This window comes from Sminthopsis crassicaudata, chromosome 1 (assembly GCF_048593235.1).
Source record: "Sminthopsis crassicaudata isolate SCR6 chromosome 1, ASM4859323v1, whole genome shotgun sequence".
Classification (NCBI taxonomy): domain Eukaryota; kingdom Metazoa; phylum Chordata; class Mammalia; order Dasyuromorphia; family Dasyuridae; genus Sminthopsis; species Sminthopsis crassicaudata.
Window position 1 is genome coordinate 490,499,145 of NC_133617.1, and position 17,040 is coordinate 490,516,184.

Genomic DNA, 17,040 nt, shown 5'->3' on the forward strand with positions numbered 1-17,040 from the left:
TCCATCAGCCCAAATCCATAGAGGTGGCTCACTGTGGAAGGTGAACAAAATGGTAAGGTTTACAGGAAGGAAACAGTGAACATTTCTCTACTTTGTAAGTCACAATGTCATTTACAAGAGGATTTAGATATCACCTTTTTGACCCATGTAGATTATTGGATTTAAGAACCAATTGGGGAAAGGTATCAATTGACAGAATGTCTTCATTGATTGCTTAAATGTTTCTTTTACTTAAATGTCCTTAGTCATGGAGTGGTAACTTGTTTCTACAGATTCCACAAGTTGAAACACTTATCTTTGTAAAGAGATGAAACAATATCTTTCATAGTGTTTCATCATCAACAACAACTTTTTATCATAAATAACTACTTTTCATAGTGTTAAGTATTAACAGATAAGAATAACTTGAAAGCAAGACAATCTACTATACTTTCAATTTTAGCTAGCAGTTAAGTTAAATGCCCCTAGAAGATACAGTTATCTTTCTTTTTTTCTTTTAGGAAAAGAATTAATTCAACTCCATGAATAGAAAAGAGAGGAAGACTTCTAGATTTTTGTGAGATAACAATATTAACAATAACTCATTTATTTAGTCCTTTAAGTTTATGAATCACTTTGCATACAATGTTATTTTTCCTTTGCAACAACCCTGTGAAGCAGGTGCTGTTATTACTACCCTAATTTTACAAATGGAAGTACTGGGGCTCAGAGAGATTAACTGCCTTTATCCTAAGACACTTTAATGACAGATCTCATTGATTTTTAAGATGAATTTAACATCACTACCAGGAAAATATATCAGAATTTCCAAGTGTTTGGTTTTTCATTCCAAGTTAATTTTAAACTCTGCATTTCATGATCCTGTAAGGTTAATCTGTTCTCAGTCTCTCTGCTCAAATTTATCCTCATATCATTGCCAAACGGATCACCTAAAACTTGGCTTTCATCACCAACACTCTCTTATAGGAAATCCTTTGATGGTTCCCCACTGATTGTAGGATAAATCCCATACTTCACATCTTGGATTTTTAAGGACCTTTATAATTTGGCCCCAACCTTATTTTTCACTACTCCCTAATGTAAGTACTATGCCAACCAGGTGGATCCACTCAAAGTTTCCTGAACACATTTTACTCATTTATGGCTTTTTTCTTTTTGTACATGCTATAATCTTCCCTCATATCCTTCTCTTCCCTCAAACACAACTTTCTCCTGATTTTCAATGTTAGTATTCTTCCTCCTAAGTACTTTGTATTTAACTTTGTATTTATTATCTTTATATGTTTTTTTCTGTACCTCCCTACAGGAACACCTATTGTCAGCCAGGAGAATACATGCTACTTGAGAGCAGACATTGTTTAATTGTTATTATTTTTATTGCCTTGAACAATGCCAGATTCATTGTAAGCATTTAAAAGATTTTTTGTTGGTTGATTCATTTTCTTCCTGCAATGTCTTCTCTGTCTCTCTATTGACTAATCCTACCCATGAATTAGGGTCTAGCTCATTACTAATGGGTCTTTACTATTTTTCTAGAGCAATGGAAAAAAAATAAAACTTACAATTTACTTTAAGCTTTGTAATTTGATTTTCTCACAACAATACTACAAGTATTGTTTGTTATTGTTATCATTTTTTAATTTTATTCCTGGACCTGTGATTCTATAATTCCATCATTAGGTGGGAACTTCTGTTGGGGAAACTAACTCCCTTCAGCAATAGAGATGCAGATCACCTCAAATCAGTCAGTCAATCCCTCAATAAGTATTAATTAAACAAACACCCCCTATTCATCATACACTGTGCTAAGACTAACTTTTGCACCATAGATTGTTGCTTGGAGGCACTGAAATTTTTTCCCATTGTTATATAGCTTATTTGTATCAGGCAGAAGACTAACCTATTTATATACATCTGGTTGCCTCCAACCCTTATCTTAGGAACAAATGAAATAGGATGCTAGAAGTAAATTGGTGTCAGGATTATAGAGCTAATAAGTGTATAAGTTGGGATCTGATTTCAAGGCTCCTTACTCTAAGTATAGTTTTTGCACAGTACATCAATATGGCTTCTAAATATCTTTCTTTGGTCTGTGAACTTGTGTGACTTTATGCAATTCACATTTAAGTCCAATAGTTTCTTCTATTACAGCAGTCTTCCATCTCATTCAGACTTGTGTTGTTAATATACTGATTTCTTAAAATGCACCTATGCTTTATCCTCTTTTTGCACTTCTATTTGAACTTCAATCAGAACAAGAATCTTTAGCCAAATCTCATTAATCACATAAGGTTATAGGTATATATAACTGTCTAGAATGGCTGCCACAAATTTAAATCTTTGCATATTGGGATATATTTTAGGGGGTTAAGAAGATAAGGAGATAATTAAAAGGGAAAGACCTTTAAAACTCTAAAGGTAGTGTATTGATAAATCAATACAGACTGAAGCATGGCACATCTCTCAGGAAAATGTACACGAACAGTGTTTTTAAAAAGTAGAACAAATATTTCCAACCAGATTGCATAGAGGAACTGGGAATCACCTCAACCTTCCCTAATCAATGTTAAAATAGAACAGTACATGGGGACAAGCATTGTCATGGGGATTCATTCATTCATTCAGTCAACAAACACTTACTATATGACAGGCATTGTGTTCAGCACTGGGTACACAAAGACAAAAATAGCAGAGCTTTAGAGGCTTACATTCTTCTGGAGCAAACATATACACCAATAAGTAAATACAAAATATGTATATTCTATTGGGAATGTACTTCCTCTTGAGGAATTTACAATATATCTGTGTGCTGAGCACAGTGCTTGATACTCAGCGGCCATTTAAAATGTGCTTGTTGATAGGTTGATGAGAAACACATCCAGAAATTAGTGAAAAATAAAAGTAATTTGATTCAAGGTAAGGGGAGGATCCCAAAAATAGAAGGTATTGGTGATGCATTTGATTTATGTTCAGGCATCAAATGAGGACATTTAGAAGAACAACTGACACCAAATATTGGGATTTGACATTAAATGTTGAAGTTCAGTCATGTGACAAATTCACAATAGTCATTCTCTTTGGCAAAAGGTTGATTTATTTATGAGAAAAGATTACAGACAAAATGAAGATATAATAGACACCAGGAATAGTAAAGATGAAATAGATTTGGAGAGATATAATTAGCAAGGAAAAGGTTTTTTTTTTTTTTTTTTTTTTTTTTTTTTTTTTTTTTTTTAAACAATTAATGATGGAAAAGACAAATTCTCTAGTGGAACTCACAATTAACTAGGAGAAAGAGAATACTCCATGAGGTAGGAGTACACCATTGATCGACAGGCTAAATTCATAGAAAAGGTTAGCACCCTAAAAGAGTTTGTTAGCTATAAAAAGGCATGAAGCAGAATGCTGTGTAGAAGGCTAATTTAAAAGGGATTCAGCAAAGATGGTGAGGGATAAGCAGATTCATAGGGGGAATTTAACTTCAAGAAAGTTGACTTTCTAAATGTATATGGTAAGGTGGGGTTATACAAGATCTTCGCAAATGTGGGATTGCTGAGCTGATACCCATCAATGCCCTTCCTTGAATTGACTCAAAGAGTAATTTTATCAATACTTCAGGCTGTCTCTATCAACCCTAACTAGTACCCAGGACCTGATCAATCAGAATACTCTTATTTAAGAGATAGAACTCAAGCTATATCTGAAAAGAAAGTTATGAAAAAAAGCTTTCTCTTTTAGAGAAAAAAGTGAAGAAGTATATTTTAGGTATGGGAGATAATTTACAAAAAGACAAGAGATAGAAGATGGAATACCATAAAGGATGAAGACACTTATTTATTCACTAGTTCAAGTGATTGTAAATTTAGTAACTAAATTAAGTAATAGATTTAAGTGATACACCAAATTTTATAGGCATATTATACTTATTAAAACCAATAAAGAAAAAAGAAGTTAGGGGAAACTATTATGGATTATTGTTTTTTGTTTTTGTTTTTGTTTTTGTTTTGTTTTGTTTTTAAAGCAGTGAAATGATTTCCTTCCTATCTTATTGTCAATCCTGCATCCATGAAGTATTAAATGGAAAATTAAAGAAAAGATTATGGGGTATACTTGTATTTCAGATGAGAATGTTTAGGAAGCTAATAAAAGTAGAAAGCTTTTCCACTCTCCATCAATTCATTACCTTCCCTGCTATTTTCAATATCTTTCCTTCTCTCTATCCTTTATTCTTGACCTTTCCATCCTCAATCCCTTCTATATCCACCCCTAGCTAAACTTTTCTCCATGAAAAAAATTAGCCAACTTATCTTTGGAACTCCTTGGGGATGAGTTGCCCTGATTTGTGTGGATGTAAGTATAAACTCACTTCATTGTAGCTTCTTAGACCTAGACCATCCCATCAAGTCACCTCTCAGGAAACAGAGCCTTCCTATTTCTACTGCCAACTTGTGTGCACCCTTCAACCTCTTCCTTCTTTTGACTGAAATAGTAATCAATCTGATGTTATCATTGCTGTTTGAAGGGGAATGGCAATCAACTGCCTTAAGGCAGAATTTAAACTGCAACTTCTAAGACCCAAACTCTCTTCTTTGGCTCCCCATTTCAGTATATATTTTGCCTTCCTCTATTAAAATGTCAGTTCCATGAGGGCAGGAAATGTCTTACTTTTGAATTTACATCCCCCAGGAACTTGCACAGTGCCTGGCATATAACAGGCCCTTAATGTTTTTTCATTCATTCATTTCATCTGAGAACTTGAGATTTCACAGATGAAGGTATTCCCCTCTACCAACAATATTGGCAGCCTCTCTACAACTTAAGAGGGAGATGGTCTTTGAGGGTTGCTTTGGTCTGAAAATTTTTCATTCAGTGACCAACAAGATGATGAATTTCTTTGAACTTAGCTAAACTGTTTTTGTAAAGTCTTGCTTTAATGTCTCATCATAAAGTGGAGTTGACCTTGTGGTAATCCTCTCCTCCCAAATCAAGTGAATTTGTCTCAGGTACTGGAATTTCTAGATGGGTTCTCCTCTCTTGTATGGCAGTTGGGGAGGAGGGAGGAACTACGAATATATAATATGGTATACACCGTTAAAATGTAAGTGTTGTGTCAAACAACTGTGTGTAAAGCAGGAAGGGTTGAGAGGGTATTTAGGAGAAAAAATTGGGTTATAAAAAAATAAAAGGTAGATATCTATACTTAACCGCACACATACACATATATTTAAAAACTTAAAAATAAAACAAAATGACCTAAAAATATATATGAACACTAAGGACTGAAACTGGGTGGAGAGAGAGAGTCTGTTCAGAAACCTACATGTCATAAAGGGAATGGGGGAACCAATAAACAGTAATGAATTGTCTTTATTCCTGCTTTAAGTTTTATAAAGCATTCCATTTATATTCTTTATTTTGAGCCTAACAATGAGGCTGTGAGGTTGGTATTCTTGGAGGTGCTATTAGTTCTATTTTATAGATGAGGAAACTGAATCTCAGAGAGTTCATAGAATTAGATTTATATGGGGAAGGGATCTTAAAGGCCACTGGGTTTAAATCCATAATTTACATGTGTGGTTCACATGTTCAGGTTCAAAGAATTTTAAGTGAATTGCCCAGATCCACACAGTTCTCTAGTAAATTTGTGCACAGGTCTTTGTGACTCCAAAACTAGCATTCTTTCTATTAGTTTATGAAATAAACTGCTCAGAAGAGTACCATTTCAGGAAAAATGTGTGGGACGCTATTCAATTTAGTCTATATGGGTTTTTAATCGTTGGACAATAGGTTACACATATGTTGTGCCACAAAAACAAGCTCCATTTCACCATCCCGAGGATCTGTCAGATTAATGGATGATCCATTCTGTATTTTTGGAAACACTTGTGGTAAAAGCCATTGAAATTTGTCCCAACTTGGCCCATGTCTGAACATACTGGCTTAGAGAAAAGACTTTCCAAGCCAGATGGACAAGTCATTTTAATGCACAGTTTCTCCTGATTGGACTAAATTATCAGGTAGGAAGGAAGACATGGAAAAACAGACATGTTTTCATTAGTTTTAGTTGCATTTGAGATGAAAATAGAAACACTGAGAACTGACCTTTAAGCACAACTATCTATTTGGGAGAATCCGATTCACTTCAGAAAAGCAGCTATAATTTACCTCAGGCACAGTCCCAAGGAGAATGTTTAGGGGCATAAACAGAACCATAGATAGATACTGATAAAAGGAATTCTCTAAATATCAACTGTATTGAACTTCTTTCAAAAGTTTAAGCATCTCTGAGGGACTATCAGGGACTGTGGTATAAAAAGAATATTTAGACATGGCTTCTGTTTAAGTTATATCTTTTTATGTTTAATAAGAAGATTAGTCATCTGATTATCCCTTCCATCTCTCTGCCTTTATATAGGTTTCCCCATCCTTAGAATGCATTCATTACCTTTTCACTTCTGGGTCAGATATTATTTCCTAAATAAATTCTTTCTTGATGTCCCTAGTTATTAGTAGGGAAATCACTTCTCAAATTATCTTATATTTGTATTATCTGTATACATGTTATATCTTATATTAAAATGGAATCTTCTTAAAATACCATCTTTGTCTTTGTTCTTTATGCAAATTTCATGGAGAAATTTTTGGAAAGGTCTTAGCTGACTAAAGATATTTTTTTCATCATACAAACAATTTGGTTTTTTGAAAAACAAACTTATTCAGAAGTTCTGAGTTTGAAGACATCTGAGTTATTCTATGTTATTTTAATCTAATTTTAAATATCTTCCCCATTAGAATGTAAGCTTCTTCTTCATATAGCTACAAAGGCATGGAACTTTTTTTAAAATTTATTTTTATTTTTTAAAATTAATTTTATAATTATAACATTTTTTGACTGTATATATGCATAGATAATTTTTTTTTACAACATTATCCCTTATACTCCCTTCTGTTCTGAATTTTCCCCCTCCTTTCCTCCACCCCCTCCCCTAGATGGCAGGCATTTCCATATATATTAAATATGTTATAGTATATCCTAGGTACAATATATATGTGCAGAACCTAATTTTGTTGTTGTTGTTGCAAAGGAAGAATTGGATTTGGAAAGTAAAAATAATCTGGGGAGAAAAATAAAAAATGCTAACAGTTTACCCTCATTTCCCAGTGTTCCTTTTTTGGGTGTAGCTGATTCTGTCCATCATTGATCAATTGGAATTGGATTAGCTCTTCTCTATGTTGAAGATATCCACTTCCATCAGAATACATCCTCATACCGTATCGTTGTTAAAGTGTATAATGATCCCCTAGTTCTGCTTGTTTCACTCAGCATCAGTTGATGTAAGTCTCTCCAAGTCTCTCTGTATTCATCCTGCTGGTCATTTCTTACAGAACAATAATATTCCATAACATTCATATACCCAACTATTCTCCAATTGATGGGCATCCTTTCGTTTTCCAGTTTCTAGCTGCTACAAAAAGGGCTGCCACAAACATTTTGGCACACACAGGTCCCTTTTCCTTCTTTAGTATTTCCTTGGGATATAAGCCCAGTAGTAGCACTGCTGGATCAAAGGGTATGCACAGTTTTTGATAACTTTTTGGGCATAATTCCAGATTGCTCTCCAGAATGGTTGGATTCTTTCACAACTCCACCAACAATGCATCAGTGTCCCAGTTTTCCCACATCCCTTCCAATATTCATCATTAGTTGTTCCTGTCATCTTAGCCAATCTGACAGGTGTGTAGGAATATCTCAAAGTTGCCTTAATTTGCATTTCTGTGATCAATAGTGATTTGGAATACTCTTTCATATGAGTGGAAATAGTTTCAATTTCATCATCTGAAAATTCTCCATATCCTTTGACCATTTATCAATTGGAGAATGGCTTGATTTCTTATAAATTAAAGTCAATTCTCTGTTTATTTTGGAGATGAGGCCTTTATCAGAACCTTTAACTGTAACAATGTTTTCCCAATTTGTTACTTCCCTTCTAATCTTGTTTGCATTAGTTTTGTTTGAGCAAAAGCTTTTTAATTTGATGTAATCAAAATTTTCTATTTTGTGATCAATAATGATCTCTAGTTCTCCTTTGGACACAAATTCCTTCCTCCTCCACAAGTCTGAGAGGTAAACTATCCTATGTTTCTCTAATTTATTTATGATCTCATTCTTTAAGGCATGGAACTTGAAGAACCATTTATATAATGACAACTTTCTAAAGGGAAACTGCTTTGAAAGACTTAAGAACTATTATTAATGCAATAACTAACCATAATTCCAGAAGATCAGTGATGATGATCAATGCTATCCACCTCTAGATAGAAAGGGAGGGATCCAGGATACAGAATAAACAGCATATTTTCAGACATGGCTAATGAGAGAATTAGTTTTGTTTGACTATGAATATTTGTTATGCTTTCTTTTTTCTTCCTTTGTTCCTTCATTCCTTTATTTCTGTCCTCCCTCTTTTTCCTTCCTCTCTCCCTTTTTACCTACCTTCTTTTCCTTCCTTCCTTCCTTCTTTCCTTCCTTTTTTCTTCCTTCCTTCCCTCCCTGCTTCCCTCCCTCTCTCCCTCCCTCCCTCACCTTTCTCTCTCTTTTGTCTCACTCTGTTGCTCTCTGTTCCTGTCTCTCTCTTTCAATAGAGGGAAGGAAAATTAGCAGAAAAGAAAATAAATTCTTTTTAATTGAAAAACAAATTTAAATTAAAAAATAAGACAATAAAAGCTCTTTGAGGGCAGGGACTGTGTTTCCACTTCATCTTTTTAACTGAAGTGCATCACACATAGTAAATCCTTAATAAATATTTTGTGCATTCACTGAGTATTAACCTGAGATTCCATCCATTGCATGGAACAACCAGTTTGGACAACTACAAAGACATATATTAAAAATAGTATATGAGATATAATTGAAGATATCATTATCATATATGTCTGTTTCAGGGTATTACTTGATTTGTCGGTCGGTGCTTTCCACACACACATGCTGTTGGGGGACAGTAGTCCACTTTTCTGCTTCCATCACCATGGCTTCTGCATCCATCAGCCCAAATCCATAGAGGTGGCTCACTGTGGAAGGTGAACAAAATGGTAAGGTTTACAGGAAGGAAACAGTGAACATTTCTCTACTTTGTAAGTCACAATGTCATTTACAAGAGGATTTAGATATCACCTTTTTGACCCATGTAGATTATTGGATTTAAGAACCAATTGGGGAAAGGTATCAATTGACAGAATGTCTTCATTGATTGCTTAAATGTTTCTTTTACTTAAATGTCCTTAGTCATGGAGTGGTAACTTGTTTCTACAGATTCCACAAGTTGAAACACTTATCTTTGTAAAGAGATGAAACAATATCTTTCATAGTGTTTCATCATCAACAACAACTTTTTATCATAAATAACTACTTTTCATAGTGTTAAGTATTAACAGATAAGAATAACTTGAAAGCAAGACAATCTACTATACTTTCAATTTTAGCTAGCAGTTAAGTTAAATGCCCCTAGAAGATACAGTTATCTTTCTTTTTTTCTTTTAGGAAAAGAATTAATTCAACTCCATGAATAGAAAAGAGAGGAAGACTTCTAGATTTTTGTGAGATAACAATATTAACAATAACTCATTTATTTAGTCCTTTAAGTTTATGAATCACTTTGCATACAATGTTATTTTTCCTTTGCAACAACCCTGTGAAGCAGGTGCTGTTATTACTACCCTAATTTTACAAATGGAAGTACTGGGGCTCAGAGAGATTAACTGCCTTTATCCTAAGACACTTTAATGACAGATCTCATTGATTTTTAAGATGAATTTAACATCACTACCAGGAAAATATATCAGAATTTCCAAGTGTTTGGTTTTTCATTCCAAGTTAATTTTAAACTCTGCATTTCATGATCCTGTAAGGTTAATCTGTTCTCAGTCTCTCTGCTCAAATTTATCCTCATATCATTGCCAAACGGATCACCTAAAACTTGGCTTTCATCACCAACACTCTCTTATAGGAAATCCTTTGATGGTTCCCCACTGATTGTAGGATAAATCCCATACTTCACATCTTGGATTTTTAAGGACCTTTATAATTTGGCCCCAACCTTATTTTTCACTACTCCCTAATGTAAGTACTATGCCAACCAGGTGGATCCACTCAAAGTTTCCTGAACACATTTTACTCATTTATGGCTTTTTTCTTTTTGTACATGCTATAATCTTCCCTCATATCCTTCTCTTCCCTCAAACACAACTTCTCCTGATTTTCAATGTTAGTATTCTTCCTCCTAAGTACTTTGTATTTAACTTTGTATTTATTATCTTTATATGTTTTTTTCTGTACCTCCCTACAGGAACACCTATTGTCAGCCAGGAGAATACATGCTACTTGAGAGCAGACATTGTTTAATTGTTATTATTTTTATTGCCTTGAACAATGCCAGATTCATTGTAAGCATTTAAAAGATTTTTTGTTGGTTGATTCATTTTCTTCCTGCAATGTCTTCTCTGTCTCTCTATTGACTAATCCTACCCATGAATTAGGGTCTAGCTCATCACTAATGGGTCTTTACTATTTTTCTAGAGCAATGGAAAAAAAAAAAACTTACAATTTACTTTAAGCTTTGTAATTTGATTTTCTCACAACAATACTACAAGTATTGTTTGTTATTGTTATCATTTTTTAATTTTATTCCTGGACCTGTGATTCTATAATTCCATCATTAGGTGGGAACTTCTGTTGGGGAAACTAACTCCCTTCAGCAATAGAGATGCAGATCACCTCAAATCAGTCAGTCAATCCCTCAATAAGCATTAATTAAACAAACACCCCCTATTCATCATACACTGTGCTAAGACTAACTTTTGCACCATAGATTGTTGCTTGGAGGCACTGAAATTTTTTCCCATTGTTATATAGCTTATTTGTATCAGGCAGAAGACTAACCTATTTATATACATCTGGTTGCCTCCAACCCTTATCTTAGGAACAAATGAAATAGGATGCTAGAAGTAAATTGGTGTCAGGATTATAGAGCTAATAAGTGTATAAGTTGGGATCTGATTTCAAGGCTCCTTACTCTAAGTATAGTTTTTGCACAGTACATCAATATGGCTTCTAAATATCTTTCTTTGGTCTGTGAACTTGTGTGACTTTATGCAATTCACATTTAAGTCCAATAGTTTCTTCTATTACAGCAGTCTTCCATCTCATTCAGACTTGTGTTGTTAATATACTGATTTCTTAAAATGCACCTATGCTTTATCCTCTTTTTGCACTTCTATTTGAACTTCAATCAGAACAAGAATCTTTAGCCAAATCTCATTAATCACATAAGGTTATAGGTATATATAACTGTCTAGAATGGCTGCCACAAATTTAAATCTTTGCATATTGGGATATATTTTAGGGGGTTAAGAAGATAAGGAGATAATTAAAAGGGAAAGACCTTTAAAACTCTAAAGGTAGTGTATTGATAAATCAATACAGACTGAAGCATGGCACATCTCTCAGGAAAATGTACACGAACAGTGTTTTTAAAAAGTAGAACAAATATTTCCAACCAGATTGCATAGAGGAACTGGGAATCACCTCAACCTTCCCTAATCAATGTTAAAATAGAACAGTACATGGGGACAAGCATTGTCATGGGGATTCATTCATTCATTCAGTCAACAAACACTTACTATATGACAGGCATTGTGTTCAGCACTGGGTACACAAAGACAAAAATAGCAGAGCTTTAGAGGCTTACATTCTTCTGGAGCAAACATATACACCAATAAGTAAATACAAAATATGTATATTCTATTGGGAATGTACTTCCTCTTGAGGAATTTACAATATATCTGTGTGCTGAGCACAGTGCTTGATACTCAGCGGCCATTTAAAATGTGCTTGTTGATAGGTTGATGAGAAACACATCCAGAAATTAGTGAAAAATAAAAGTAATTTGATTCAAGGTAAGGGGAGGATCCCAAAAATAGAAGGTATTGGTGATGCATTTGATTTATGTTCAGGCATCAAATGAGGACATTTAGAAGAACAACTGACACCAAATATTGGGATTTGACATTAAATGTTGAAGTTCAGTCATGTGACAAATTCACAATAGTCATTCTCTTTGGCAAAAGGTTGATTTATTTATGAGAAAAGATTACAGACAAAATGAAGATATAATAGACACCAGGAATAGTAAAGATGAAATAGATTTGGAGAGATATAATTAGCAAGGAAAAGGTTTTTTTTTTTTGTTGTTGTTGTTGTTGTTGTTGTTTTTTTAAACAATTAATGATGGAAAAGACAAATTCTCTAGTGGAACTCACAATTAACTAGGAGAAAGAGAATACTCCATGAGGTAGGAGTACACCATTGATCGACAGGCTAAATTCATAGAAAAGGTTAGCACCCTAAAAGAGTTTGTTAGCTATAAAAAGGCATGAAGCAGAATGCTGTGTAGAAAGCTAATTTAAAAGGGATTCAGCAAAGATGGTGAGGGATAAGCAGATTTATAGGGGGAATTTAACTTCAAGAAAGTTGACTTTCTAAATGTATATGGTAAGGTGGGGTTATACAAGATCTTCGCAAATGTGGGATTGCTGAGCTGATACCCATCAATGCCCTTCCTTGAATTGACTCAAAGAGTAATTTTATCAATACTTCAGCTGTCTCTATCAACCCTAACTAGTACCCAGGACCTGATCAATCAGAATACTCTTATTTAAGAGATAGAACTCAAGCTATATCTGAAAGAAAGTTATGAAAAAAAGCTTTCTCTTTTAGAGAAAAAAGTGAAGAAGTATATTTTAGGTATGGGAGATAATTTACAAAAAGACAAGAGATAGAAGATGGAATACCATAAAGGATGAAGACACTTATTTATTCACTAGTTCAAGTGATTGTAAATTTAGTAACTAAATTAAGTAATAGATTTAAGTGATACACCAAATTTTATAGGCATATTATACTTATTAAAACCAATAAAGAAAAAAGAAGTTAGGGGAAACTATTATGGATTATTGTTTTTTGTTTTTGTTTTTGTTTTTGTTTTGTTTTGTTTTTAAAGCAGTGAAATGATTTCCTTCCTATCTTATTGTCAATCCTGCATCCATGAAGTATTAAATGGAAAATTAAAGAAAAGATTATGGGGTATACTTGTATTTCAGATGAGAATGTTTAGGAAGCTAATAAAAGTAGAAAGCTTTTCCACTCTCCATCAATTCATTACCTTCCCTGCTATTTTCAATATCTTTCCTTCTCTCTATCCTTTATTCTTGACCTTTCCATCCTCAATCCCTTCTATATCCACCCCTAGCTAAACTTTTCTCCATGAAAAAAATTAGCCAACTTATCTTTGGAACTCCTTGGGGATGAGTTGCCCTGATTTGTGTGGATGTAAGTATAAACTCACTTCATTGTAGCTTCTTAGACCTAGACCATCCCATCAAGTCACCTCTCAGGAAACAGAGCCTTCCTATTTCTACTGCCAACTTGTGTGCACCCTTCAACCTCTTCCTTCTTTTGACTGAAATAGTAATCAATCTGATGTTATCATTGCTGTTTGAAGGGGAATGGCAATCAACTGCCTTAAGGCAGAATTTAAACTGCAACTTCTAAGACCCAAACTCTCTTCTTTGGCTCCCCATTTCAGTATATATTTTGCCTTCCTCTATTAAAATGTCAGTTCCATGAGGGCAGGAAATGTCTTACTTTTGAATTTACATCCCCCAGGAACTTGCACAGTGCCTGGCATATAACAGGCCCTTAATGTTTTTTCATTCATTCATTTCATCTGAGAACTTGAGATTTCACAGATGAAGGTATTCCCCTCTACCAACAATATTGGCAGCCTCTCTACAACTTAAGAGGGAGATGGTCTTTGAGGGTTGCTTTGGTCTGAAAATTTTTCATTCAGTGACCAACAAGATGATGAATTTCTTTGAACTTAGCTAAACTGTTTTTTGTAAAGTCTTGCTTTAATGTCTCATCATAAAGTGGAGTTGACCTTGTGGTAATCCTCTCCTCCCAAATCAAGTGAATTTGTCTCAGGTACTGGAATTTCTAGATGGGTTCTCCTCTCTTGTATGGCAGTTGGGGAGGAGGGAGGAACTACGAATATATAATATGGTATACACTGTTAAAATGTAAGTGTTGTGTCAAACAACTGTGTGTAAAGCAGGAAGGGTTGGGAGGGTATTTAGGAGAAAAAATTGGGTTATAAAAAAATAAAAGGTAGATATCTATACTTAACCGCACACATACACATATATTTAAAAACTTAAAAATAAAACAAAATGACCTAAAAATATATATGAACACTAAGGACTGAAACTGGGTGGAGAGAGAGAGTCTGTTCAGAAACCTACATGTCATAAAGGGAATGGGGGAACCAATAAACAGTAATGAATTGTCTTTATTCCTGCTTTAAGTTTTATAAAGCATTCCATTTATATTCTTTATTTTGAGCCTAACAATGAGGCTGTGAGGTTGGTATTCTTGGAGGTGCTATTAGTTCTATTTTACAGATGAGGAAACTGAATCTCAGAGAGTTCATAGAATTAGATTTATATGGGGAAGGGATCTTAAAGGCCACTGGGTTTAAATCCATAATTTACATGTGTGGTTCACATGTTCAGGTTCAAAGAATTTAAGTGAATTGCCCAGATCCACACAGTTCTCTAGTAAATTTGTGCACAGGTCTTTGTGACTCCAAAACTAGCATTCTTTCTATTAGTTTATGAAATAAACTGCTCAGAAGAGTACCATTTCAGGAAAAATGTGTGGGACGCTATTCAATTTAGTCTATATGGGTTTTTAATCGTTGGACAATAGGTTACACATATGTTGTGCCACAAAAACAAGCTCCATTTCACCATCCCGAGGATCTGTCAGATTAATGGATGATCCATTCTGTATTTTTGGAAACACTTGTGGTAAAAGCCATTGAAATTTGTCCCAACTTGGCCCATGTCTGAACATACTGGCTTAGAGAAAAGACTTTCCAAGCCAGATGGACAAGTCATTTTAATGCACAGTTTCTCCTGATTGGACTAAATTATCAGGTAGGAAGGAAGACATGGAAAAACAGACATGTTTTCATTAGTTTTAGTTGCATTTGAGATGAAAATAGAAACACTGAGAACTGACCTTTAAGCACAACTATCTATTTGGGAGAATCCGATTCACTTCAGAAAAGCAGCTATAATTTACCTCAGGCACAGTCCCAAGGAGAATGTTTAGGGGCATAAACAGAACCATAGATAGATACTGATAAAAGGAATTCTCTAAATATCAACTGTATTGAACTTCTTTCAAAAGTTTAAGCATCTCTGAGGGACTATCAGGGACTGTGGTATAAAAAGAATATTTAGACATGGCTTCTGTTTAAGTTATATCTTTTTATGTTTAATAAGAAGATTAGTCATCTGATTATCCCTTCCATCTCTCTGCCTTTATATAGGTTTCCCCATCCTTAGAATGCATTCATTACCTTTTCACTTCTGGGTCAGATATTATTTCCTAAATAAATTCTTTCTTGATGTCCCTAGTTATTAGTAGGGAAATCACTTCTCAAATTATCTTATATTTGTATTATCTGTATACATGTTATATCTTATATTAAAATGGAATCTTCTTAAAATACCATCTTTGTCTTTGCACTCACACCTTCTAGCATAGCACCTTATATAAAGCAGGTTTGAAATAAATGTTTGTTGAATGAATACTGGATGGTTAGTTCATGAAAAGCTTGAGTATTATTTATAAAAGTTATTTGTGTTTTCTTTTCAAATTTATTTTATTTGAAGAAACAGAATAAGCAAAAAAAAAAAAAAAAACAGAAAAAAATTATAAAACAAAACAAAATAGAAGAGAACATTATCATATGCCTAGCAGAATGTCAGGGAGTATTCAAAATATATAAACAACAAATACCAATTTAAGAAAGTATATTTATATTAGTAAAATAAATTATATTCATGAGTGTCCATTTTTTCTTTACTTCCTTATAAATTGTTCTTTTGTTCTCTGCTGCACAACTTATTTACTTTATTCTTTTTCTGCCCTTTCATCCCCATCCAGACTATGGTTAAGAAAAGATACACACACATACATATACATACACACACATATCTCCTTTTCATTCCAACCACCTTTACCCCCAAGTAAGCTGCGGTTAAGAAAAGATATATTTATGTAGACATATGTAGATATATACATATGTAGACACATCCACACATGCCCCCCCCCCCACATCTTTCCTATCCCTTCTAACTCTTTCATTAAATTCTGTTCCATAACTTGCCTTGCTCTTACTTAACCTCTCCCTACCCAAGGATCCCTCCCTTGTCTTCTTCCCTCACTCTTTGCTTCCTTATCCATCTTTCTCTCTCCCTTACTTTATAGATTTTGGAGAATGCTATACCCTTCATGGTATATATATATAGTGTTACTATTGAACCCATTCCTGATGTGACTAAGTTTTCTTTTCTTTTTTTTTTTTTTTAATTAATTTTATAATTATAACATTTTTTGACAGTATATATGCGTAGGTAATTTAAACTTGTGAGTACCACTTTCTTTTCACAGCCCTTCCTTTTTAGTATCCCTCTCCCACCTTAAAGTTCCTCCCCGTATTTTACCCCTTTTCTCCACAATTTCTGTATTCTCTTTCCTTTAGTTTACTTCTTCCCTTTCACTTTTCAATGAAGTGGAAGAAGTTTCACCATAAATTGAATATGTCAATTGATACACACTATCTTCATCCCCCTCCTTTCTTTCTCTCAGATATAATAGATTACCTTTGCCTCTTCATGAGATGTAGTACCATCACTTTACCCTTTTTTATGATATAATTTCCTTTCCACCTCAGTTTCTAGGACAAATTATACATGTGTTCTTTACATATCTTTATGGCAGAAATATAGTTCTCAAGATTTCTTTTTACCTTTTTAGAAATCTCTTGAGTTCTGTATTTGAAGATCAAACATTTTGTGTAGATCTGTTTTTTTTCATCAAGAATAGATGGAATTCATTTATTTTGTTAAATGTCC

The 17,040-nt window shown here is 33.9% G+C and overlaps 1 protein-coding gene across 1 annotated transcript in view; it reads right to left on the bottom strand.

Annotated features, from left to right (window-relative positions):
* Positions 1-17,040, bottom strand: part of PCSK5 (proprotein convertase subtilisin/kexin type 5) — a 626,478-nt gene that overhangs the window by 228,949 nt on the left and 380,489 nt on the right. Inside the window, 1 exon segment of the mRNA XM_074281408.1 lies at positions 8,952-9,069. Coding sequence (XP_074137509.1) covers positions 8,952-9,069 — 118 coding nt within the window.